Raw genomic sequence first — 26,258 nt, 5'->3', positions numbered from 1 at the left:
GCCAAAAACACAACATGTTCCAATTCAATTGGTTATAAAATAATGCATGGCAATCTCCCATACTGCACTTATATTGTGCCACCAGCACGGGAGGAGACATTATTCATTTGGACCTAATATTGAAGAGGGGTTAGTGCGGATCAAGTAAAGTCCAATCTAAGCTAAGACTGCCAGGTAATAGAGCGCCCAGCTTAGCGGCAATATGTAACTGTAAAACTCCAATATTTAAACTGTCCTTTTAAAATATTTTAGCAAACGTGGAATTAAGGAGCCGGGCTTTGATCAGTCATCTGGATAATGTTAAGTCTAAAGCGCCCATGGATTTAGTTTAAATAAGGAAAAACACAGGGGGCCGGAGCCAAACGCCAAAAATATAACGAGCCCTTCGCTTTTACAACCTCTCTCCGTTTTCTGGGTCCCTGGTGCATGAAAAGTTCAATAAACGCGCAGGGTAAAAAATAGATACAAATAAGATCAGATTTAGGTGGAATTTAGATAGGATCTGCGAAGTGGGGAGGCAAATGTTAAAGGGCAAATAAAACCAAAGGTGTCTTCTACCTTACATTGTTAAAGGGGATGCAAAAACTAAAAAAAAAAAAAAAAAAAAGTAATTAGTGATGGGTGAATAAATTGGCCAGGCACCAATTCGCTGTGAAATTCTGCGTTTTGCCCATAACGAATAAATTTGCGAAACTGCCGTGAAAATTCCCCGGCGTCAAAAAATTTTGGACGGGCGTCAAAAGTATCTTGCGTCAAAACCGTTGTGCGTCAACACTATTTGGACGGCCATTGACTTTAACGCTGGCGTCAAAATTAATGGAAGCGTAAAAATTGGCACAAATTGATACTGTCGTCAAAATTGCTAATTTTTCGGCGAAACAGGAGAATTTCACCCATCACTAATTCTAATTTAAAAAAAAAGCTATTTTTTTTTAACATATACATTAATATCAACAGTAGAATTTCCATTTTATGGTTTCCCCTCTCGACCAGGAAAAAAATATAGAATTTAGGGTAAATGTAAAATAAGGGAAATGTGTTAAAAGGAAAGTTATTCTTCAAGTACTCAAATAATCTAAGAATAGGAGTCAGTTTTACAAACAGTTATTTTTTGGGAATGTCCGGAAAAAATCTAGAAAAAGAAATTATGTAAAAATCTGGGAAAAACACCAATTATTATGGTGAGACCACAACAAATTCTATAAAATGCAGGACAACATAAAAGCAGCCTATATATAATTAATGTATAACATTCTATGACAATTTTACTTATTTATATTTATTTGATTTATGTATGAAAAGATATTTGTAAATGTAAATTGCAAATAAATGTAGAATTTGCCTGACCAGTTCTGCATTGCTGAATTCACCTCTTCTTCTGTTAAAAAGTCAAATATGAAAAAAGAAAAAAAAGAATTTTGACATTAATGGCTTATCAAAAAAATCTAATTTGTGAGTTCAAATAAACTCACAATTTAAAAAAAAACTCGAATGTTTGCTTATTTATGAAAAAATTTAAGAACTTCAATTGAAAACAATTGTGAAAAAAAACTCGAATACCTCTAATAATTCCAGTTCATAGGCTTAAAAACTCAAATTTGTGAGTTTCCAAACTCAAAAACTCTAATTAAAAAAATGTCTGGAATTTTGCCTAAGACAACTCCCATTGACTTCTGACCTTGCCAGCTTTTAAATGTCGATTTTTTTTTGCATTCAAGGTTTTATTTTTGCTTAATAAATACCAGACATTCATTGAAAATACTTTTTGAAAATATAATTTCACTTAGTGAGTTTTTGTGCAAAAAATTGAATCGTGTCAAAAAATTCAAATTCGAATCTTGATAAATCACCCTCTTAAAAGTTGGTCACGATTGAGTCAGCCCCATCAAGCACCTAAAATTGAAACTGCAAAAAAAAAAAAAATTTTAGAAATGGAACTTATGTAAATGGAAGATTTTAGAAGGGATGAGACTAATTGTGTCAGACAAGACAAAGCCTTAATGCAGTAACCCGAATTCTGTTCATTTTTGGTGTTGTTGCCAGCGATTAATAAGTGCAAGTTGGTGTGGGATATATGGTTCCTCTGAGCATCCGGTTTTGTATGTAGAGTATAGTTCCCAGCTGCAGGTGCCTTGGCTCAGACAGAACAACATCAGACCAAAGGAGAGATCTATTGCAGCCCTGGATTGACATAATAAATGGTAATTATAGAAGGTTCTTGTATTTCCCTCCATCCTGGAACTGCCTGTGACCTGGCCAAAATTTGCTTTTTCATTTTAACGTGGTTATTCTCGATTCCTCTCCCTATAAATAAAGTAATGAGACACTCAGTCTTCATGGGATCCGTGGCCCCAAATACATAATGTCAATAGGTGAGTTTTTTTTATTGGTTTGTCCAATGTGACTTTTGGAGAAATGAGACTGAAAATTCCTATAGGGAAGTCAATAACGCATTTCTGGAAGTTTGGTATTTTAAAGCAGATTTTAATTCATTTCTTACTCTTTTCTGGTTCTTCTTAAATCTAAATGTATCCTAGGTGGGTCAGAAGTGCCACCATAGTGTGATTGGCATTACATATTCCTCAATTTATTTTCTGAGCCCTTTTCAATGTTCTACTGTGTCCTCCTCCTTCGTTCTTTTTTTTCTTCCCTTTGTTTTATACTCTCCAATCGTTACATTCTCCTCTAATGGTTTATGAATCATTACCCTTGGTTTTCTCTAACTGGTCTGCTAGGGGCACACCAGGTATCATTAAAGCACTGCCCTACTGCCTTAAAAAGAGGACCTCCTGTCCTTCAATCTTCCCCTACTATCTTATCATTAAATAATTTGTCCTCAATGCATTTCTCCCTTCAGTTTCTAACCCCATTCTGTTCTTTGCATTCCTTGAGTCTTGTTCTCCTCATGTTCATCTTATCTCATTCTGGAATTCTGGAAATGTTATTTCCATTAATAGTGATGGTACTGGTCTAGTAGCCAGGGCTCTGCTCCAATGATCAAGTCAAGAAACTGGCCTCAATTGTCAATGCCACACAGGTTCTGGGGCGGCAATAAGACCCTCCTGGTAACTTTAAAAGCTGAATTTCCAGTTTTCCAACCAGAAATTTGCTCAATTGTACTCTCTACACTAGTGATGGGACTTGGACACCCTACATTGCTCAAAAATAAAGTCAGGAGGAAAGAGGGGCAGCAGCAGGAAAGCCACCTCAGGTGGCAGAGATCAGGATCACTCCCGCCTAAAAGGCCAATCTGGGTTCAAACAGGAGAGGACATTTTGGTGCCATTTATTGGAACAGGAGAGAACATCAGTAGATGGTACCAGGAGAGAACATCAGTAGATGGTACCAGCTGGGCCGTGTTGGGGACAATGAGCATTGGTTTATGGATATGAACGGCTGTTTAAGTACTGGGAGGAGCTGGACCATCCCTTGTACTTTTAAAGCAAATTGTGTGATTTCACAAAGTTTTTTCTTCCAAGTTCATGAGTTCAGCCTGATATAGATTCAATTAAACAACTTATTCTTCATTATTTTTGAGGGTGGTGGGTTGAAAAAAAAAAAGTTAAATCCTATCAAAACGGCAACTGAACCCTAATGTTTCATCATCAAGTTACTTGTAGGTGTTTATGTAACTGAGTTTCTACCAGGGAAAAGCGGCCCTTGGGGGGGGGGCTTCTATAGAACTCCATAAAATTATCTGTCACCACCAAGTCCATCCATAGCACTTTGCTAGACTTTCAGAGGGAACTTGGCAGAAACACAAAAAATAGCAAATAATATCTGTGAAGGGACTAAAAAAAACCCTTGAAATGAAGGGATTGAGAAATGCTCCTTGTACATGTCATATGTGTGTTTATTTGTATTTATATAGTGCTACTTGAATGCACTTCTATAAGCCCTGGGCTATGTAGTCGGGTAACAATTGCACATTGTTTGTATCACTGATGTCTGAAAAAGACACATTTGCTTGAAGAGCGCCAACTCTTTTTTTCGTTGTGTGGTTTCTAAATCTGAAGCTTTTCCCCATAAACCTTTCAAGTTGCTGGAAGCTAATGGTAGGAGCTCCAAGAAGCAGGAAATATTCAGTAATAACACAACTTTATAGACAATACAAGCTCGAGTCAGGCGAAAAGTATTTGTCCGACTTTCTGCAAACGGCATAATTATACAGCGTTCCCTATACACGATCATACACACCGAGACACTATGGCAAGAAAAGTATAATTAAATCTGAGATCAACATCCCCCTTAGGTAAATTAGTCATAGGCTTTCTGAAACACATCTCCGTTTTATTTGATTTTTTTTTACTTTTCTCACAAAAAAAGGAAATAACATATTATATAGGACATTTAAAAAAAAAATAATAATTATTGCAAATACAGACAGGGTCGGAAGCTACAGATGCCTTAATCCCCAAAGCTAGACAGGCTGCCTGCGCACACAACTGTAACTTTATAAACTGAATTTGTCTTTACTAAGCTTGTCAAACATGCCTCCTTCCAGGTGTTAAGAACTGGATCTCCCAGAAGTCTTCAATGTTCATTATTTGAAGCAAAAGGGAAAAGCTAGTTGCTTCACTTGAAAAGCTTCCGTATGAGAAAACCTCTGTAACAATACATGACATTGGCCCTGTATTTATCTGCTGTGTGTTCTGGGGTATTATACATGGAATTGGCACTGTATTTATCTGCTGTGTGTTCTGGGGTATTATACATGGAATTGGCACTGTATTTATCTGCTGTGTGTTCTGGAGTATTATACATGGAATTGGCACTGTATTTATCTGCTGTGTATTCTGGGATATTATACATGGAATTGGTCCTGTATTTATCTGCTGTGTGTTCTGGGGTATTATACATGGAATTGGCACTGTATTTATCTGCTGTGTGTTCTGGGTATTATACATGGAATTGGCCCTGTATTTATCTGCTGTGTGTTCTGGGGTATTATACATGGAATTGGCACTGTATTTATCCTGCTGTGTGTTCTGGGGTATTATACATGGAATTGGTCCTGTATTTATCTGCTGTGTGTTCTGGGGTATTATACATGGAATTGGCCCTGTATTTATCTGCTGTGTGTTCTGGGGTATTATACATGGAATTGGCCCTGTATTTATCTGCTGTGTGTTCTGGGGTATTATACATGGAATTGGCCCTGTATTTATCCTACTGTGTGTTCTGGGGTATTATACATGGAATTGGTCCTGTATTTATCTGCTGTGTGTTCTGGGTATTATACATGGAATTGGCACTGTATTTATCTGCTGTGTGTTCTGGGTATTATACATGGAATTGGCTGTGTATTTATCTGCTGTGTGTTCTGGGGTATTATACATGGAATTGGCACAGTATTTATCCTGCTGTGAGTTCTGGGGTATTATACATGGAATTGGCTCTGTATTTATCTGCTGTGTGTTCTGGGGTATTATACATGGAATTGGTCCTGTATTTATCTGCTGTGTGTTCTGGGTATTATACATGGAATTGGCACTGTATTTATCTGCTGTGTGTTCTGGGTATTATACATGAAATTGGCTGTGTATTTATCTGCTGTGTGTTCTGGGGTATTATACATGGAATTGGCTGTGTATTTATCTGCTGTGTGTTCTGGGGTATTATACATGGAATTGGCACTGTATTTATCCTGCTGTGTGTTCTAGGTATTATACATGGAATTGGCACTGTATTTATCTGCTGTGTGTTCTGGGGTATTATACATGGAATTGGCACTGTATTTATCTGCTGTGTGTTCTGGGTATTATACATGGAATTGGCCCTGTATTTATCCTGCTGTGTGTTCTGGGGTATTATACATGGAATTGGCACTGTATTTATCTGCTGTGTGTTCTGGGGTATTATACATGGAATTGGTATTTATCTGCTGTGTGTTCTGGGGTATTATACATGGAATTGGCCCTGTATTTATCTGCTGTGTGTTCTGGGGTATTATACATAGGGATGTAGCGAACAGTTCGCCTGCGAACTTGTTCGCGCGAACTTCGACCGTTCGCGTCCGCCTAATGTTCGCGAACGTTTGGGAACGTTCGCAATTTGAGTTCGCGACCATTCGACCTCTAAAATCGAACGATTTCCATTCGTTCGAACGATTTCCATTCGTTCGAAGGATTAAAATCCCTCGACCGTTCGATTCGAATGAAAATCCTTCGATCGAACGATGAAAATCCTTCAAACGTTCGAATCGAACGAAAAATCCCTCGAACGTTCGAATCGAACGATTTTGCGGGTGTTCGAAGCTCGCGAACGGTTCGCGAACCGTTCGCATTTTTTGCCGGTGTTCGCGAACGGCGTTCGCGAACACCAAAACGGCGGTTCGCTACATCCCTAATTATACATGGAATTGGCCCTGTATTTATCTGCTGTGGGTTCTGAGTATTATACATGGAATTGGCCCTGTATTTATCTGCTGTGTGTGTTCTGGGGTATTATACATGGAATTGGCACTGTATTTATCTGCTGTGTGTTCTGGGTATTATACATGGAATTGGCACTGTATTTATCTACTGTGTGTTCTGGGGTATTATACATGGAATTGGCACTGTATTTATCTGCTGTGTGTTCTGGGGTATTATACATGGAATTGGCCCTGTATTTATCCTGCTGTGTGTTCTGGGGTATTATACATGGAATTGGCACTGTATTTATCTGCTGTGTGTTCTGGGTATTATACATGGAATTGGCACTGTATTTATCTGCCTGTGTGTTCTGGGTATTATACATGGAATTGGCCCTGTATTTATCCTGCTGTGTGTTCTGGGGTATTATACATGGAATTGTCACTGTATTTATCCTGCTGTGTGTTCTGGGTATTATACATGGAATTGGCACTGTATTTATCTGCTGTGTGTTCTGGGTATTATACATGGAATTGGCACTGTATTTATCTACTGTGTGTTCTGGGGTATTATACATGGAATTGGCACTGTATTTATCTACTGTGTGTTCTGGGGTATTATACATGGAATTGGCCCTGTATTTATCCTGCTGTGTGTTCTGGGGTATTATACATGGAATTGGCCCTGTATTTATCTACTGTGTGTTCTGGGGTATTATACATGGAATTGTCACTGTATTTATCCTGCTGTGTGTTCTGGGTATTATACATGGAATTGGCCCTGTATTTATCTGCTGTGTGTTCTGGGTATTAATACATGGAATTGGCACTGTATTTATCTACTGTGTGTTCTGGGGTATTTAATACATGGAATTGGCCTGTATTTATCTGCTGTGTGTTCTGGGGTATTATACATGGAATTGGCCCTGTATTTATCTACTGTGTGTTCTGGGGTATTATACATGGAATTGTCACTGTATTTTCCTGCTGTGTGTTCTGGGTATTATACATGGAATTGGCTGTATTTATCTGCTGTGTGTTCTGGGGTATTATACACATGGAATTGGCACTGTATTATCTGCTGCCATCTGCTCTGTGTTTGGGGTTATGGAATTGCTGTATTTATCTGCTGTGTGTTCTGGGTATATATATAATGGAATTGGCCTGTTTATTCCTGCTGTGTGTTCTGGGGTATATATACATGGAATGGAATTGCCCTGTGTGTTCTGGGGATATGAATATGGAATTATGTTGCTGTGTGTTCTGGGGTATTATACATGGAATTGGCACTTTATTTATCCTGCTGTGTGTTCTGGGGTATTATACATGGAATTGGCCCTTTATTTATCCTGCCAGGTGTTCTGGGGTTTTATACATGGAATCGGCCCTGTATTTATTCTGCCGTGTTCTGGGGTATTATACATGGCATTGGCACTGTATTTAGCATGCTTTGGGTTCTGTGGTATTATACATGGAATTCCATGTGTCCTGGTGTATATATGAAACTGGCACTGTATTACCCTACTGTGTGTTCTGGGGGTAGTATAAAAGAAGTTGATACTGCAATTATGTAAAATCACCCTCTGTCTATGCAACTAATCATTTGGTCTTGCAACGACCACAATTAGTTTGAGTGTTGCGGAGAACATTCACTCAGTTGCACTTAATAGTAAATACTGCATCTTACTCTTTCATGTTTGTGGTAGCACAGGTTGCATTTTTTGTTGTCTTGCTCCAGTGCAGAAAAATATAACAGCCCCGTATTTATTAATATTTATCTATCACTTTGTAAGCTCCACTACATACTCTTGTTGATTCTTCTGATGGTTACCAAAGAGGTTAAGTGACCCAAGTGTGTATAACATGATCATGACTGGATGGCCCAGGTCAGGGGTAGTGAAACTGCTGCTCTATGACCTCCTAGACATGAAGTTGACAGGTGGCAGCCAAAATGGTATTTAATCAGCAGCAAATGACTGTGACCCAATGGTTGGTTGAGGGTCCCACACACACAGCAATTGAAGTGGCCAAGCAGAGCGTTGTACCGTTCCAGCCATCTTTCAGAAAAATAAAAAAGAGGGGTTTTGTGTGGTCACATGTTATGGAATCATTTTAACACCTGGGAATTATTAACCATCTCACACCCTGGAGGTAAATGGAGCCATTCCGACTAAATGTAGAATGGAATTAAACTATAGAAAGGGTTATAAAGACAGGAAAGACTGAGAACACAAGAAAGAGAGGTTGAGAAGGAACAGGACATGAAGAAAATCACTCCACCTCTATGAAAAGGCAACACATAAAGAGAAATGATGGAGCCAAAGGCAAGGAATACGAGCAGGGTGCTGCCATACGGAGGGAATTAGTTCACAATACAAAGAATGGGAGATGAGGCAATGGCTGTTTGGGGAAAACATAACAATTAGAGGCTCTGCCATTCAGTTACACACAGAAAAAGGCAACTAAAACTGCGACCTTGAATGACTCCCGCAAAATGGAATATACAGTAACCTTGAAACACACCGAGAGATAGAACAGAGACCCAGAATGACTCAGGCAGACTCAGCAGATAAATATCCATTGAAGCACCAACATATTTCACAGCGTTGGAACAAATACCTGAAAGGTGCATAGCAACCATACATACAAATACTGACCTATAAGGAACTATATTAACCCTTTCACTCCTGGTTAATTGTGACACTTTATTTTCCATGGTAAACTAGATTATATTGTATTTTATCTTATTTCTCTTAGAAATATATATATATATATATATTATCTTGAATCTGCAAAAATTTGTATAGAATTGCTTTGCGGGAATAAGGGCGATGACGCTAAATACAAAGATGTATATCAGACATAAAAAATGTCCCCTGAGTGCTCTAGTACCAATTATATATAGTTAGAGATTTCTGACGTTGATCAAATTGATCCAAAATTAGATTGTGTGGTGTTTATACAAAGGGCCTGTAGGTGTCACTGTGCACATAGTACATAGTACTTTCTAGAGTGTTTTAAAGTATTAGAGTTGAAGTGTAATGGCTGCATGAACCTGCTAATAAAGCACTGTTATACTCTTCTCATCCTCGGCTACCAAAACATAACATATTGGTGACGAGATGTCTCTTCTACCTCTGCAGCAGCCTGAAGCTTTTCTCCCAAACCCTGGTGAGCCTACCATACCTTTTACTGCTTGGATCCGTATGTTATACTCGGCTACCAAAACAGAACAGATTGTAAGGCCCATAAAGCCGCTAACAATAAGTTGACCACAGAAAATGTTATATTTTAGAAAACAAAAAAATATAGCAAACTACATATCTTTTTTTCTTATTACATTTTGGAAAATCAACTCTAAACTTTTACTTTTCAGCCTCTTGTCTGTCGGGGGTATTGTGAGCACATATAATTACCAAAGTACGTGGCACATAGAGACTCCAAAATCAATGGAGTGCGTATGAATTTTAGTGACTGACACTTCCGCTGGGTTTTACAGGGACCATTTTCCATTGTAAGATTGTGCCACGTAGGGCCCAAACACATGGTGGTTGAACCTGTGGTGCTGTACTTTGCACTGAGATATCAGGCAATCAGATAAACAACTGCTGAATTGAGAGGCTTTTCTGGAACACATTTTGGTGGAAGAGATAAACACAAAACCTGGTTGTGCATCCGATGTCAGTAAGCCTTGCCCAGGTATCAACAATGACCTCACAGCCTGGGGTTCACCAATAAACATCCTCCCTTTCACCCTGTGCCAAAGTCTGAGTCACCCACAAGCCCTACTTTTCAATGAATGTTCTCCTTTATCCAGTTGGACAAGCCTTGCAAAGACATCTCCCCCAGCTTTCCACTCATACGTTCCCACTAGCTCATTCTCCAAACCTCTACGGTCTAAATGTCAGAACTATTATGTTATCCCATTCTTCAGGCTCACCAGAGGATTGTTTATACAGTGAGATCTGAACTCCACAATAACAAGTAAATTTGTGCTAAATCCATTATCTAAAATTTACCCTGCGAGAGTCTCCCAGGTCTCTCCCCTAAGCGATGGAAATGTAAAGCGTAGAATCCCTGACCCGTGGTCCGACCCTTGTAACTCTAATTAAACGGGGCACTCTACGTGTAACTGTGTTTTTTCTGTCTGCAAATTTCTCAAGTATTAATCTGCATAGATATTTTCTTGAGCAAAGCCCGTTTCCTACATGCCTCAACGTGAACGCCGCAGTAGGAATTCTTTGAAAATGTTTCATTTTCTAAAGCAAATGCATTAATCATAGGCCATTGAGCCATTTATTCTGTTTATTTTCTCAGGTGCTTCAGAGACACAATTACATGCTATTAACACATGATATGCAATTACAGCCCTGGATCCTGAGAGGCTGAAGGAGTCTCTTGGTGGTGACATAGCACAAAAATACTTGGCTGAATGTAGTAAGATGGAGAGGTAAGGAGGTTAAGTGAGGAGCCATTAATTACGTTATCCACCACAACCACCTCCCGCCTTTGGGGAGAGAAGTGTCAGAGACTAAAGGAAATCTTTCAGATGAATTTAACAAATTTACAGGTATGAGGTTATGAGTTTAGTTATGAAAGGAGGCCTCAAGCTGGGAATTTGAATGCTGTCATTGGCTACTGGATGGTCTCTATGAACAAAGTCATGCTCTGATGGGCTACAAAGTGGTGTGACCTAGTGAAACAGTAATGTTCTGATTGGCTATGGTAGTGATGCACGGGTCAATAAATGTGACATGCACGTGAGCCTAAGGTAAACTCATATTGATCCATCTTTCCAGTGACTGACCTGCAGGTGATGTCTTGGAGCGGCTCCAGCAATCACTGAGGGGTTGGGGAAAAAAGATGGAGAGTCTAAAAAGGCAGGTCTAGCATCACCACTGGGTCTGCCATCTTCCCAAAATCACAACAGTAGCACCACTTTGTGATCTGCTCAACACATGGGGGTCCCTGGTGCACCACAGGGCCGGGCCAAGTTAGACAAGCACCCTAGACAACCCGTCCTTGAATATGCACGTCCCCACCCCCTCCGATGTGTAAGTGTGCAAGATTTCATAAAATCACTACTGCCTATTGAAATCCAACAGGGTCTGAACCCTGGAGCGCAGGCAAAAATGGTACATGCCCAGCACCCCCAAACCATTGCACCCTAGGCATGCATCTCCTCTGCCTATCCCTAGTTCCAGCCCTGGTGCACCCACACATTATTAGGCTGCAGGTTGGTTTAGCCCTGGGAACAATGTAATGCTCTGATTGGGTACAGGTTGTTCTAGTCTGGTCTAGATCGGAAGTCTACCTGCCCTTCCCCTTGTAAGCTGCCATCAGAGTGTCTTGTTTCCACCCAGAGATGGAGTGACCACCTTCCTACCCCTGGCCTGCAAGTTGCTATCATTGTCTTGGTTTATCCTCTGTTTGGGAATTCATTTAGCAATTCAGATGCCGGATGGAACATCAACAGAACAGATGCAAGGCACCAGTAGGTGATTTGGCTTGGCCATATACACCTGATATTGGTCAGAGGGTCAATAATAAGGTAAAAATAAACCAGCCAGTTAAAGGCTCAATAAAACACTGTCCAGACAATAAAATATATTTGGGGTTTAGCTCTCCTTTAATCCCCTCAGAGTGATGTTCCAGAGAACTTTCATTTCGTAGCATAGGTGCTGCCAAGAAAAGCACTTGCTAAGGATCTAGAGCTGCAGAGAAAGTGTGGGCTGCAAAGTGTATTGTGGTTGGACCAAAAGCCTCTGACATTCAACTGTTGACTGATCTAAGGTGCTCGGATCATGTTTGAGCCCCATATGGAAACTAGGTACTTAGAAGCAATGCCTTTGATCAAATCAGCATCATTCGAGGTTGGCACTCTAAATCTGATGGCAAAATAAATTCAGCTTCTACTACAATGAGTTTTGCAGTGTCTGGGGCAGAACTATGGAAAGAGGTGGTGGTTAATTTAGTCCCACTCTTTGCCAGATTTACTTCTACTCTCCCAGCCTGGAAGGAGGAAGGAGAAACAATGTCCCCTTCTTTGCCAGCTGTGCTACCTGTGCTCTCTAGTTGAGAAAATACTGAACACAACTAATAGCAACAGTGGCAATGGAAGCACAAGTCCAACCAGACTGTCTCTACTCCAGGTGAGTTAAACTAGGTTCTGGCATAAAGAAGATTTTAACACCAAAAATAAACAGAGATTCAATATGTGTTGTAACACACTTCCATGAAAACAGGATTGTTATAACAGAACAGGAAACCCAATGGAAAATGGATACTTTTTATCATTTGGTTAATATATTCCGATTTGAACCTTAATTTTGCACTACAGTGTTTTAGACTTTCCTAAACTATGGTGGAAAAACTGGTCTCAAGTTGAAGGACTTCAACCTAACATCTGCCCTTGGAAAGAAGGGAGTCGAAAATATTATACAAAATCCTAAGTTAATTGTGAACAATTACACGTAGAAATAACAAATTCAATCTGCCTCTTTGGTCACTGGTTTTATCAGAGCCGAGTATGCTAAGAATTTCCAAGCATTTTTGAAGACCTTGACCCCTTTTCCTTGTTTGTTTCTGAGTCTATGGCTTCTATTCATCATAGTCATATCTGACCAGTTGGTGGATTTTCGTGCGTGATCCATCATAGTCAATGAAAGCAGATGCACAGAACTATGAAATGTTTTTCTTCTCCTTCCTAAACAAACGATTGGTAGAAACCCTTAAGCATTGCAAGACATGGCTGAGAATATTTGCTGTCCCTGGCTGATCTCACTGTAAGATCCAACCTCACCTTCAATGGCCATCAGGAAGTTGCTCTTCCTTAGTATTTAACAAGGTTACAAATAACATTGGGTGTAACAGTGACCCTATGTAGATCAAGGAGTACTCTCTGTAGTTCACCCCAAATCTCGCTCAAACTGGACTTCAGGCTGCCACCCTAAGTTCATAACAAGGTTACATATATATAGAAACATTGGGGTAACAGTCACCCTGCTATAGTTCCAGGGGTACCCAGGGCACAAATAAGCACTTACCCCAAATCTTTCCCTAACTGGCATTAAGGCTGGGCCCCCTTAGTTCATAACAAGGTTACAGATATATAGAAACATTGGGGTAACAGTCACCCTGCTATAGTTCCAGGGGTTCCCAAGGGACAAATAAACACTTGTCCCTAATCTCCCCCTAACTGACCTTCAGACTGGGCCCCCTTAGCTCATAACAAGGTTACAGATATATAGAAACATTGGGGTGTCACCCTGCTATAGTTCCAGGGGTTCCCAAGGGACAAATAAACACTTGCCCCCAATCTCCCCCTAACTGACCTTCAGACTGGGCCCCCTTAGCTCATAACAAGGTTGCAGATATATAGAAACATTGGGGTAACAGTCACCCTGCTATAGTTCCAGGGGTACCCAGGGTACAAATAAGCACTCACCCCAAATCTCCCCCTAACTGACCTTCAGACTGGGCCCCCTTAGCTCATAACAAGGTCACAGATATATAGAAACATTGGGGTAACAGTCACCCTGCTATAGTTCCAGGGGTTCCCAAGGGACAAATAAACACTTGCCCCCAATCTCCCCCTAACTGACCTTCAGACTGGGCCCCCTTAGCTCATAACAAGGTTGCAGATATATAGAAACATTGGGGTAACAGTCACCCTGCTATAGTTCCAGGGGTACCCAGGGTACAAATAAGCACTCACCCCAAATCTCCCCCTAACTGACCTTCAGACTGGGCCCCCTTAGCTCATAACAAGGTCACAGATATATAGAAACATTGGGGTAACAGTCACCCTGCTATAGTTCCAGGGGTACCCAGGGTACAAATAAGCACTCACCCCAAATCTCCCCATAACTGACCTTCAGGCTGGGCCCCCTTAGCTCATAACAAGGTTGCAGATATATAGAAACATTGGGTTAACAGTCACCCTACTATAGTTCCAGGGGTACCCAGGGCACAAATAAAAACTCACCCCAAATCTCCCCCTAACTGGCCTTCAGGCTGGGCCCCCTTAGCTCATAACAAGGTTACAGATATATAGAAACATCGGGGTAACAGTCACCCTGCTATAGTTCCAGGGGTACCCAGGGCACAAATAAACACTCACCCCAAATCTCCCCCTAACTGACCTTCAGGCTGGGCCCCCTTAGCTCATAACAAGGTTACAGATATATAGAAACATTGGGGTGTCACCCTGCTATAGTTCCAGGGGTACCCAGGGCACAAATAAACACTGACCCCAAATCTCCCCCTAACTGACCTTCAGACTGGGCCCCCTTAGCTCATAACAAGGTTACAGATATATATAGAAACATTGGGGTAACAGTCACCCTGCTATAGTTCCAGGGGTACCCAGGGTACAAATAAGCACTCACCCCAAATCTCCCCCTAACTGACCTTCAGACTGGGCCCTCTTAGCTCATAACAAGGTTACAGATATATAGAAACATTGGGGTGTCACCCTGCTATAGTTCCAGGGGTACCCAGGGTACAAATAAACACTCACCCCAAATCTCCCCCTAACTGACCTTCAGACTGGGCCCTCTTAGCTCATAACAAGGTTACAGATATATAGAAACATTGGGGTGTCACCCTGCTATAGTTCCAGGGGTACCCAGGGTACAAATAATCACTCACCCCAAATCTCCCCCTAACTGACCTTCAGACTGGGCCCCCTTAGCTCATAACAAGGTTACAGATATATATAGAAACATTGGGGTAACAGTCACCCTGCTATAGTTCCAGGGGTACCCAGGGTACAAATAAGCACTCACCCCAAATCTCCCTCTAACTGACCTTCAGACTGGGCCCCCTTAGCTCATAACAAGGTTACAGATATATAGAAACATTGGGGTGTCACCCTGCTATAGTTCCAGGGGTACCCAGGGTACAAATAAGCACTCACCCCAAATCTCCCTCTAACTGGCCTTCAGACTGGGCCCCCTTAGCTCATAACAAGGTTACAGATATATAGAAACATTGGGGTGTCACCCTGCTATAGTTCCAGGGGTACCCAGGGTACAAATAAGCACTCACCCCAAATCTCCCTCTAACTGACCTTCAGACTGGGCCCCCTTAGCTCATAACAAGGTTACAGATATATAGAACTGCTGCCTCAAGTGATAGAACTGGCTAATTCAGCCCCACAAGTGAATGCAGTAAAGAGAACAGGAGCCGTGTACCTGTTGCTTTAATTGCAGTACGAGTCTGTCCTTTTCTCGTTTCAGAGCCATAACTTCATCTTGAGTCTTTTTCTTCTTTGAGGCAGAGAGTTCGAGCAAAGCAATGTTGGCATCTTTCTCACTGATTGCGGCCAGCAGGGCTCCTTGCCTACAAAGAGTGGGAAGAGCAATTCATTAGTGGACTAGAGGTATTAGAGCAAAGATTAACAGTGGAGCATCAACCTTATACCAAACATCATACAGTCTTTCATCTCAACACCAGGGTCTTAAACTCCCTTCCACTTTTGCCTTCAGCATGAAGCCTGTACTGTCCTCCATCCCGAACCCTTGCCTATGGATGTCTCAGTGGGTACAGAATATACTTTAATGATGACTTCCAGGTCATGTGGATGGCCTAAACTTAACATGAGACTTTGTTTGTGTTAGTACTTATTCATATTATAAGATGTAATAATTACAAACATTGTGGCACCATGGGTTGCTAAGGTTAGTGCAGATGTGCATCATTGAGTACTACCAAGAAGGTATTATACAGGTATGGGATCTGTTATCCGGAAACCCATTATCCAGAGAGCTCTGAATTACGGGAAGGCCGTCTATCATACACTCCATATTATCCACATAATCAAATTTTTTTAAAAATGATTTCCTTTTTCTTTGTAATAATAAAACAGTAGCTTGTACTTGATCCCAACTAAGATATAATTAATCCTTATTGGAGGCAAAACCAGCCTATTGGCGTTATTTCATGTTTTAAGATTTTCTAGTAGACTTAAGGTTTGAAGATCCAAATTATGGAAAAATCCATTATCCAGAAAATCCCAGTTCCCAAGCATTCTGGATAACAGGTCCCATACCTGTATTACACTTCCTTGGTGGAGCTCAGCAACCTACTCTTGACACATTTTATGGTCCTAGAACAATTAAGATTTAGATCAACCCAATGCTCTTAAACAGGGCTGCCAATAGATATCATGGTGCCCCAATCAACTCAGTTGGCAGGGTCCTCCCCTTAGGGGCCTATGTTATTGGTTCACTGCCTACCTAAGAAACCTGGCTAATAAAATAAAGATACCAAAAAAACTGTTAATAGGACACGCCGTGATCTATTCTGGCTATGCCTGACCTGACCAAACCAGCCCACTCTCCAACAAGTACCATTTCATCCAGTTCTGCTCTTGAAACCACATTTACTCCTTCCATGAGAAGCATTATATCCCTAGTAAGTTATACGTATATACTCGAGTATAAGCCGTCCCGAGTATAAGCCGAGGTACCTAATTTTACCTCCAAAAACTGGGAAAGCTTATTGACTCGAGTATAAGCCGAGGGTGAGAAATACAGCAGCTTCTGGTAAGTTTCAATCAAAAAATTGAGGGTTTCTGCTTCCATTGGAGGTGCCGGCGTCTCGTTTTTGGATGGCGGCGACCATTCTTGGACGCCGGCGACTATTCTTGGACGCCGGCGACTATTCTTGGACGCCGGCGACTATTCTTGGATGCTGGCGACTATTCTTAGGCGACCGTTTTTGCGCTTGACCGAGGTAGAGTCTTTCAGCATATTTTGGGGGCTGAAAAACTCGTCTTATACTCGAGTATATACGGTACTCAGCATGGAACACTATGAGACAGGCTTTTATATTTTATAAGGGCTACCCAATCTCTTCCATGATCTTCTGTTCAGCACTTAGATTCCTTGCCCTAAGGGAACCAATACGGAGATTACTGCAATATCCTATTTTAATCCATACTCTGGTGCTTAGAGTTAGCGCACCCCATTCATATTATTGCATCAGCTGACCACGGCACTACGCCCTACTAACATATTTGGTTGACGTCATGTGAATGTCAAGTGAGAGTGACATCTCTAAAGAAAAGTTTGGATTAAAAGATACCATGACATTGAAAAATATACATCTTGTGTAAAATGCTTTTATTGGTTGAGTTCAAACACTTCCATATTTAATTGTAAACATTCTAAAAAGGCTCCACGACAATGATAAAAAGCTTCTATCGAAGGAAATGTAAATATTTAAGGGTAATACTTCTAAGGGGCAAAAGAAAGAGCTCTGACAAAGCTACTCGAAAATTAAAGGACGGAGATTCATTTTAAATAAACACTAGAATTTCTCATCCACCATCATTTATTATAGTTGTTATTCTAATGTAAAGACCCAATCTGTAACTGTATACATCTATATAACGGATGGGCCATAACCTCACAATACTCCGGCTAGGGCTTTCTGGAAATATGTGGAAAAAATATTTTATTTGCACAAGGCCAAAGAGAGAAACATTTAACCTCTTAAAAGGTAAATAGATCCTATTTATTAGTGTTTTTATCTTCCATTTATATGGATGGTTAAGTAAAGAACTTAAGGGCTGAGTGTTTGGATCAGCTTGATTCGCCCATCATGTGTGTTGCCAAATAAAGCAAACACCAGAATAAAAGACCAATTAAAAGTACGAAAAGTCCTGGACATACACACACGCTCCTCAAGGCCATATTGGAGGACTGTGAACCAACACTGCTCTAAAATGCCTCTCTAACTTCCACCCAACATAAATCCAAGTGGCTAGGGTTTAGTTACATAACTACCATACAACAAGCCTTGCAACTAGGAGCAGAGTCAGATTAGGAAGGGGTAGGGCTTTATCAGTTTCTATCAGCTAAAGCACTGCATATCTTGACAGCGCTATAAATAAATGATGATGATGATCAGCACGTTAGGGTAGGTGAGGTGGTAGTATCCAGGATGATATTTGCATGCCTCTGGGAATTTTGACATAAAAAAGTTCTTCTGGAATAATTTAGTTAAAAAAAAATGATACTCTAATTATTTAAGACTTCAAGTAAATTGGATTCATGTTCTGCCTTCCCAAGGTTGGCCACTAGGCTCACCATACACCTTTTGTCCATGAAGATAATTTGTTGGTGATCTCAACTCATGTTTTCATTTTATGCTCCTTTTAAGCAGTGGTTTTTGGCCCCCAAGGAGGGGGATATTCATGGCAAGGGGGTCTCAGTTGTGTTTGCTCTTCTAGACACATCTGAAAGACCAGCTTGAAAGTGACTTTGGGTTAACAAGGTATTTTTTGTCTTAAGTATTACTGGAAGTGTGGCTGAAGAGACCACTCGGGTGCAGTGGAAATGATAATCACTGCTTTAAAGCTTCAGACATCCTTGGGCGATGGCCAACCAACACATCTGCATTGAGAAGAGGTGTAGGGCGAGCCAAGTGGCCTATACTAAAAAGGCACAGAAGATTAGGGATGTAGCGAACGTCGGAAAAAAAGTTCGCGAACATATTCGCGAACTTGCGCAAAAACGCGAGCGGTTCGCGAACGGTTCGCGAACCCCATAGACTTCAATGGGAAGGCGAACTTTAACATCTAGAAAAGACATTTCTGGCCAGAAAAATGATTTTAAAGTTGTTTAAGGGTGCAACGACCTGGACAGTGGCATGCCAGAGGGGGATCAAGGGCAAAAATGTATCTGAAAAATCTGCCTGTGTGTGCTTGGAAGAGATAGTGTAGGGGGAGAGCTGTTAGTGATTTCAGGGACAGATGATAGTAAGTTTGCTGGCTAGTAATCTGCTTGATACTGCTCTGTATTGGAGGGACAGAAGTCTGCAGGGATTTGAGGGACATTTTAGCTTAGGTAGCTTTGCTGGCTAGTAATCTACTGTTCTCTTTAAACAACTGCCATACGTTGACCTTGTAGGCATTGTTTGGTGTTTTTTCTGGAGACGGTAATATTATGGATATTTAGACAGAATGTGAACAAGGTCACACAGCTCGATGGCGGGTTGAAGAAAACAGTGTGCAAATAATGCCTACAAGGCCAACGTATACACTACTACAGCGGTGGATACGGATTACGTAAAATATATGAATGCTGCTTGAAAAAAGTGACTCCGGTGTTTTTTCTGGAGACGGTAATATTATGGATATTTAGACAGAATGGGAAACAAGGTCACACAGCTCGATGGCGGGTTGAAGAAAACAGTGTGCAAATAATGCCTACAAGGCCAACGTATACACTACTACAGCGGTGGATACGGATTACGTAAAATATATTATGGCTGCTTGAAAAAAAGTGACTCCGGTGTTTTTTCTGGAGACGGTAATATTATGGATATTTAGACAGAATGTGAACAAGGTCACACAGCTCGATGGCGGGTTGAAGAAAACAGTGTGCAAATAATGCCTACAGGGCAAATAATGCCTAAAAGGTCAACTTATACACTACTACAGCGGTAGTAAAATAAAAAAAGTAAAATAAAAAAAAAATGAATATTAAAAAAAAAAATTAAAGTTGGTGCTGCTGAACTACTAGGAGCAGCAGATTAGCACACCAGTCCCACTCCCCAACACTGCTAGACTAATAGCACTGGGCTCTTATAGTAGTAGTAGTAGTAGTAGTAGTAAAACAACAAAAAATAAATAAAAGCAGTCCTTACAAGGACTACTGTTATTGCAGCAGTCAGCAGATGAGATCAGAAGCAGGACAGCTGCCCACTGCAGCTACATACAGAGCACTGCAGTAGAAGGTAGATTACTAGCCAGCAAAGCTACCTAAGCTTAAATGTCCCTCAAACCCCTGCAGACTTCTGTCCCTCCAATAACAGAGCAGTATCAAAACGATTACTAGCCAGCAAACTTTCAACTGTCCCTGAAATCACTAACAGGCAGCAGCTCTCTCCCTACACTATCTCTTCAGCACACACAGGCAGAGTGAAAAAACGCTGCAGGGCTTCGGTTTTTATAGGGAAGGGGAGTGGTCCAGGGGAGAGCTTCCTGATTGGCTGCCATGTACCTGCTGGTCTGGGGTGAGAGGGCAAAAAAAAGCGCCAACAATGGCGAACCCAAAATGGCGAACGTCGCGCGACGTTCGCGAACTTCCGGCGAGCGCGAACACCCGATGTTCGCGCGAACAAGTTCGCCGGCGAACAGTTCGCGACATCTCTACAGAAGATGCCTCCATGGGAAAGAGCGGAAGAGCTTGGTTAACCTCCCTACTGGGACCATCTGTGGAGCCTCAGCCTGACCTTCCCGTTCCTGTCCTCATTTTCTACGAGCAGCGGATTTGTGAAGCCGAATTCTTACTATTGTTTAATAAACGAGCCTAATGAAAATACATTTTTCAGCCATTTATTGTAGCCATCCATTTCTCCAAATACCTCTGTGTTAATATTTAGAGGAAAAAAGTAATCCTTTCAGCTATTAGAAGCTTTTCTTTCACTTTGGCTGCCTAATCTGTTATATAAACATCAGGGTAGAGTTTCTCCCAGGCTCCTCGCAAAAATCTAATGCACCCACCGAGTTAATGGAAAGTCCTACGACAAAGTCTAAATTGGAAACATTTACCATACAGGAACTCTCAGGTTTAGTCTCCATTTTGAACTTGTAAACATTCTGTCAAGCGGCAGATAGTAAAATATTTGTATTGGGCTCATAGGCCTCCAGGAAACAGGAATATTTCATTATGGGTGAAATGATGAGGGTCAACCTTGCGTTCCTACGGTGGATTTGAAACTACAAGTACCAGAATCCTCCAAGGGAACAATGTCCGATTCCCTACTGCTGTAGAGACACAAGTTTAATATCCTTGGGTTGATTTGGTTTTAAACTCTTATACCATCAGTGGAAATGGCACTAACCATATAATGCACAATTGCCTATCCACTAACTTAGTATTAAAATGGAGCTACATATAACACAGGTACACTATGATAGGAGCTTACAGGGGGCGGGTCAGGGAGTCTGTGACTGAAGCAGTGGGTGGGGCTAGAAAGCTTTGATGGCAACTTACAGTGAGAAGGGCAGAACATCTGTAACTCAAGCAGTGGGCTGCGCTAGAACACTATATTAATTAGGTACAGTGGTATGAGGAATAGAAGGTGCTTTAAAGCAGACCAACTGCAATATGCAATGGGCAATATCTGATAGAGAACCATGTTGCCTCTATGGAAAGATAAATTCCTACTTGACAGTGACCTAATCCAGCAGACCCACCACATGGACAGCCAAGCCAGCACATTGCTGCAGTTGCTTCCAAACTAAATATGTTACAAATTGCCTCTAGAAACAGTAATTTTAACAAATATCTTCTAGCAGATTTAACCACTAAAACATCTGAATTATAATAGCATTAAATTCCATTGAAACAAAGGCTCTACTAAATATTCTGCAGGCAATTTAAAAAGGCCGTCTTCCTAATTATAAGGCAGCCAAACGACTTTTCCCTACGCTAGTCCAATCTGCTGTGTCTAACATCAAGATTCCACTTGGAATTTAATCAAATAAAAAAAATATATGAATCGTTAGTTCAGCTGCCAAAAGGGGCTAACGAAATGTAATATTAGTCAAACTAAATGTGATGCAATTAATCCAAAATACAAACAGAAGTAGGGTTCTGATAACACAAAACAAAAGCAAGGCCGATCTACTGCCTTCCACCAAAAAAATGAGTAGTAGTTTCACATGAATAAACCTCATTTTACAAATGCTTTGGGATAATATCAAAGAGAGGAAAACTTGGTCAAGGCAGGAAAGATAGATGGATGGATAGATGATATATAGTGGATGGATGAATAGATAGATAGATAGAGATGATAGAAACAGTAGATAAAAAGAGAGAAAGAGAGAGAGAGAGAGAGAGAGAGAGAGAGAGAGAGAGAGAGAGAGAGAGAGAGAGAGATAGATAGAGATGATAGATACAGGAGAGAGAGAGAGAGAGAGAGAGATGATAGATAGAGAGAGAGAGATGATAGATAGAGAGAGAGAGATGATAGATAGATAGATAGATAGATAGATAGATAGATAGATAGATAGATAGATAGATAGATGATAGATAGATAGATAGATAGATAGATAGAGAGATAGATAGAGAGATGATAGATAGAGAGAGAAATGATTAGATAGAGAGAGAGATGATTAGATAGAGAGAGAGAGAGAGAGAGAGAGAGAGAGAGAGAGAGAGAGAGAGAGAGAGAGAGAGAGAGAGAGATGATAGATAGATAGACAGACAGACAGACAGACAGACAGACAGATATTAGATAGATAGATGATTGATAGATAGATAGATAGATAGATAGATAGATAGATAGATAGTGGATAGATGATAGATAATGGATGAATGGATAGCTAGATATATGACAGCTAGATAATAAGATAGATCTATAAAGAGAGATAAAGGATGGATGACGGATGGATACATAGATAAATAATGGATAGATAGATGATACGTAGATGATAGCACTGGGCATGAGCTGATACATTATAAGGAGTGGGAAGAACCCCCAGATCAGGAAGGAGTCAGAACACAGGACAAGAAGACTTGTTTTTGCTGGTAATTCTTGAAAGGGGTGGCTATTACTCTACAAGTGAACAACCCTTTAAATATAACTTATATTCATCATTCTCTTATGCAAGAGTAACAAATACATAGAGAATAATGACCAGTAACACAAATTCACAGAGGGCTTCCAAGACATTTAACCTCATCCTCTTCTAAAACAGGGTACAAGTTTCATGAGTCACATGACACAAATGACATCACAAAGCACCGATTCCAACTGATGACATCACTAAACACTGTTTATAAAGATGTATTTACAGGATGATTGTGGAGCTTGTGTATTACTAAGATGTATTTCTTTGCCTCCCTCTAGACCCTGTCTCATATCCCCAAACACACAGGCTCTCGGCCCATTCAGATGTATCCGTGTGCTCCATTTATCATGCGCTAATTAGAGGCAAATACTAGAAATCTATTTGTCATTCCCTGCTGGGAGATTAGCTAATAAAACACAAGATTTATTTCAGCTGAATAAAGAATAAAACACAAAAAAAAAAAAAGACATGAAGAATTGTATCTTAGATAAATGCTTTTCTTGAGAGGCGAAGCTGTTAACCTCTCCCATAAAGCACTAATGCATAATTGCCCTGTCACTTAAAACAGTCATTAAGAGAGTGGCCTTATAAACAATGTTACTTTATGCTCCGTCCTTCCCGAATCTGGAGCGTTTGGTAAGTGCAAGACTAGATAAAAAGCATCTGGAGATCTATTTAGAGAATGCATTTGAAGGGACACTGGTTTAGCTCCCGCGAGGGGAACACAAACAAGTGAAATATGTTACAGGTTTGGCCAAATATGGTCTTGTGTGTTTGTGATCTTGCAATAAGTGCACTAATCACCCCGCCAGAAGAACAGCAACATCAACCTTTTCTCTTAATTGCTGTTTTCTTAATCTTTATGACCTTGAATATTCAAGTTTAGGTTCTGTAGGAGGCAACGGCGCACAATGTAATGACAAATCTTGTTGTTGGAATGTTGGAAACGCTGTTAACCTACAGTGAAAAGAAGCAAATACAAATATATCTGAATTCAAACGGTGATACGATCATTAAGGGTTTTGCAAGAGCCATCACTTAAAAAAGTGTTGACCTGTTCTCATAAAGGAATAATCGCTCGGCTTGAAAATATAGTCATCAAGGTGATTATGGATTAGAAAAGTCGCTTGGCTTGAAAATATAGTCATCAAGGTGATTATGGATTAGAAAAGTCGCTCGGCTTGAAAATATAGTCATCAAGGTGATTATGGATTAGACAGTTGCATTGTTGCCTCCTTTACCATCAAAGTCCACCAGTGACTCCAACATGGGGCACAGACAGAGGTTTTTGGTGGAGACTACTGAGTCAAGTAAAAGTAAAACCAGTGCTCCATCGGAGTTGGAGAACATTCTTAGACTTTATTCACCTCCTGGCCTCCATTTTTTGTGGCCATTGATGGAGACACTTACTGATGATGGGTTGTACAAAGGGGACATACATAGATCCATATGAGTGGTCCATTCCCTGTGTGTCTGAGATAAGTCTATTAGTGTTTCATTTTAATACTCATGGGAACCATGTGTCTGTCTTATGCAGAAAGCCTACTAGGTTCTATGTTTTATGGGCTTCAGACTCATTCACTATGTGTTTGAGATCAGACAATAAGTGCTCCATCTCATTTAAAACTCAGAGGAACTCTGTGTCTATCCCATGATTTTATACTCTGCATGCTTCTGTGGTTAATGGCCTATGTGGGCTACCCGTTCCCTAAATGCCCAAGACCAGACTATTACTGTTTGACACAACTTCATGCCCAAGAGAGCCCTGAGTCTATTAAAAACTTTCTTGCCCTACTATGTGCTATGTTTCTGTGGTTACTTCCCCATCTAAGTGCATTATAATGCGCAGTCTTACTTTAGGTTCAGGGGAATATCATTATCTATCCGAATGATCCCCAACAGTGGCTTTAGAGCAAAACGCTGCTTGCCAACCCCTTGGCTGTTGCTCCCAGTAACCTCAAAGCAGGAGCTTATTTATGAATTATTGTCTTGGAAGCAAGATTTGGTTGCATAAAAACCAGATATACTTTCCAACAGAGCCTCCTGTAGACTGCCAGTCCACATAGGAGCTAACAATCACAGCCTCTTACTTGGCACCCCCTGGAAATTTCATGCTTGTGTTGCTCCTCAACCCTTTTTTTTTTTTTTAAACTGAATGTGGGTAACAAAAGGTTGGGACCCCCGATCTATAATGACCTTTCCCATACTTTTTTACATACCTACTTTGCCTGCCCATTCCATAACTGCTTAAGATCAAACAATGTTTCATCTTACAGTAATCTCTTCTTTCTTCTGTCTCAGAAAGAAATGTAGCCAGGACAGAATCCTAGGTAAAATGGGATACCACCCCCCCAACCCACCACCATCCGCAATACAAACACCAGGACAAAATGCCATTCATGGGAGATTATTGGCAGATGTCTACATTTAAGACATTCCATTATTCAGTCCTGGTGTTTCCTAATAAATTATGATTATTATTATAATAAATTCAGTTTTTTTCTGATCTTGTCTATTCTACAAATCCTTATGGCAAGTTATACATATGTCAAAGGTACATTTTACTGGCCTTAGGCTACTAGCAAGCAAATTACAAACTGGGCTCCTCTCATCTGCTAACCGGACCCCTTGAGACTGGAGTAACCCCTCTAAAGTGCAGGAACCTTCCATGTGGAACTGTTACACATAAATGAGCTCTTCCCCAATCTCCCCCCCCCCGTAACTCTGCAACCTTCTATTATTCATGAATCATCACCTGACATCTCTATTCTAATCATTCCCTCATTATTCTCAATTACTTGTCCCTCCCAAACATACATGAAAATTCCTTCCATTTAATTCCTCAAACAGTGAGGAAACTTTCGACCCAAAAGCCAACATATATATTTAGCTAGAAAAACACTGAGCTCACCAGTGACTGCTTCTGCCCCAACCTAGTAAACTCCACTTACAAAAATGTTTCATTACCTAAAACTAGAGTTGCCACCTTATCTGGAAAAAAATTCCAGCCTTCCTATTGTAATAAATAAAGCTCACCCTGGTGGTGAGGATTTGCCCCCTAAGGGCGCGCACGCGCGCCTCCATGTATTTTAAAGGCGCAAGCGCGCTGGCGTCATCACAATGGTGCCAAATTTGAAAGTATAAAAGCCTAATTAAAGCCACAGGACCTTGCCCGTGATAGGAGTTTGTTCCTGGTGCTACTTAGCGTTGCTATTCTGTTTCTAGAACCTGTTTGATTCCTGTTGTGACCCCTGCCTGGCTTTTTGACTATTCTGACCTCTGGATCCTGACCCCTGCCTGATTACCGAC

At 40.7% G+C, this 26,258-nt stretch overlaps 1 protein-coding gene across 15 annotated transcripts in view; it reads right to left on the bottom strand.

Annotated features, from left to right (window-relative positions):
* LOC108704587 (ERC protein 2) overlaps positions 1-26,258 on the bottom strand; it is a 497,481-nt gene that overhangs the window by 155,986 nt on the left and 315,237 nt on the right. For all 15 annotated transcript variants that reach the window (XR_005961048.1, XR_005961047.1, XR_005961049.1 and 12 more), the window contains one exon: positions 15,553-15,700. Coding sequence is in view for 1 of the 15 variants with exons in the window: in XM_041561864.1 (XP_041417798.1) it covers positions 15,553-15,700 (148 nt within the window). In the remaining 14 variants the exon portion in view is untranslated. The remainder of the gene's footprint in view (positions 1-15,552; positions 15,701-26,258) is intronic.

This window comes from Xenopus laevis, chromosome 4S, assembly GCF_017654675.1.
Source record: "Xenopus laevis strain J_2021 chromosome 4S, Xenopus_laevis_v10.1, whole genome shotgun sequence".
In the NCBI taxonomy this organism is placed as follows: domain Eukaryota; kingdom Metazoa; phylum Chordata; class Amphibia; order Anura; family Pipidae; genus Xenopus; species Xenopus laevis.
The sequence above is the reverse complement of the archived record's forward strand: the minus strand, read 5'-3'. Positions and strand labels throughout refer to the sequence as shown.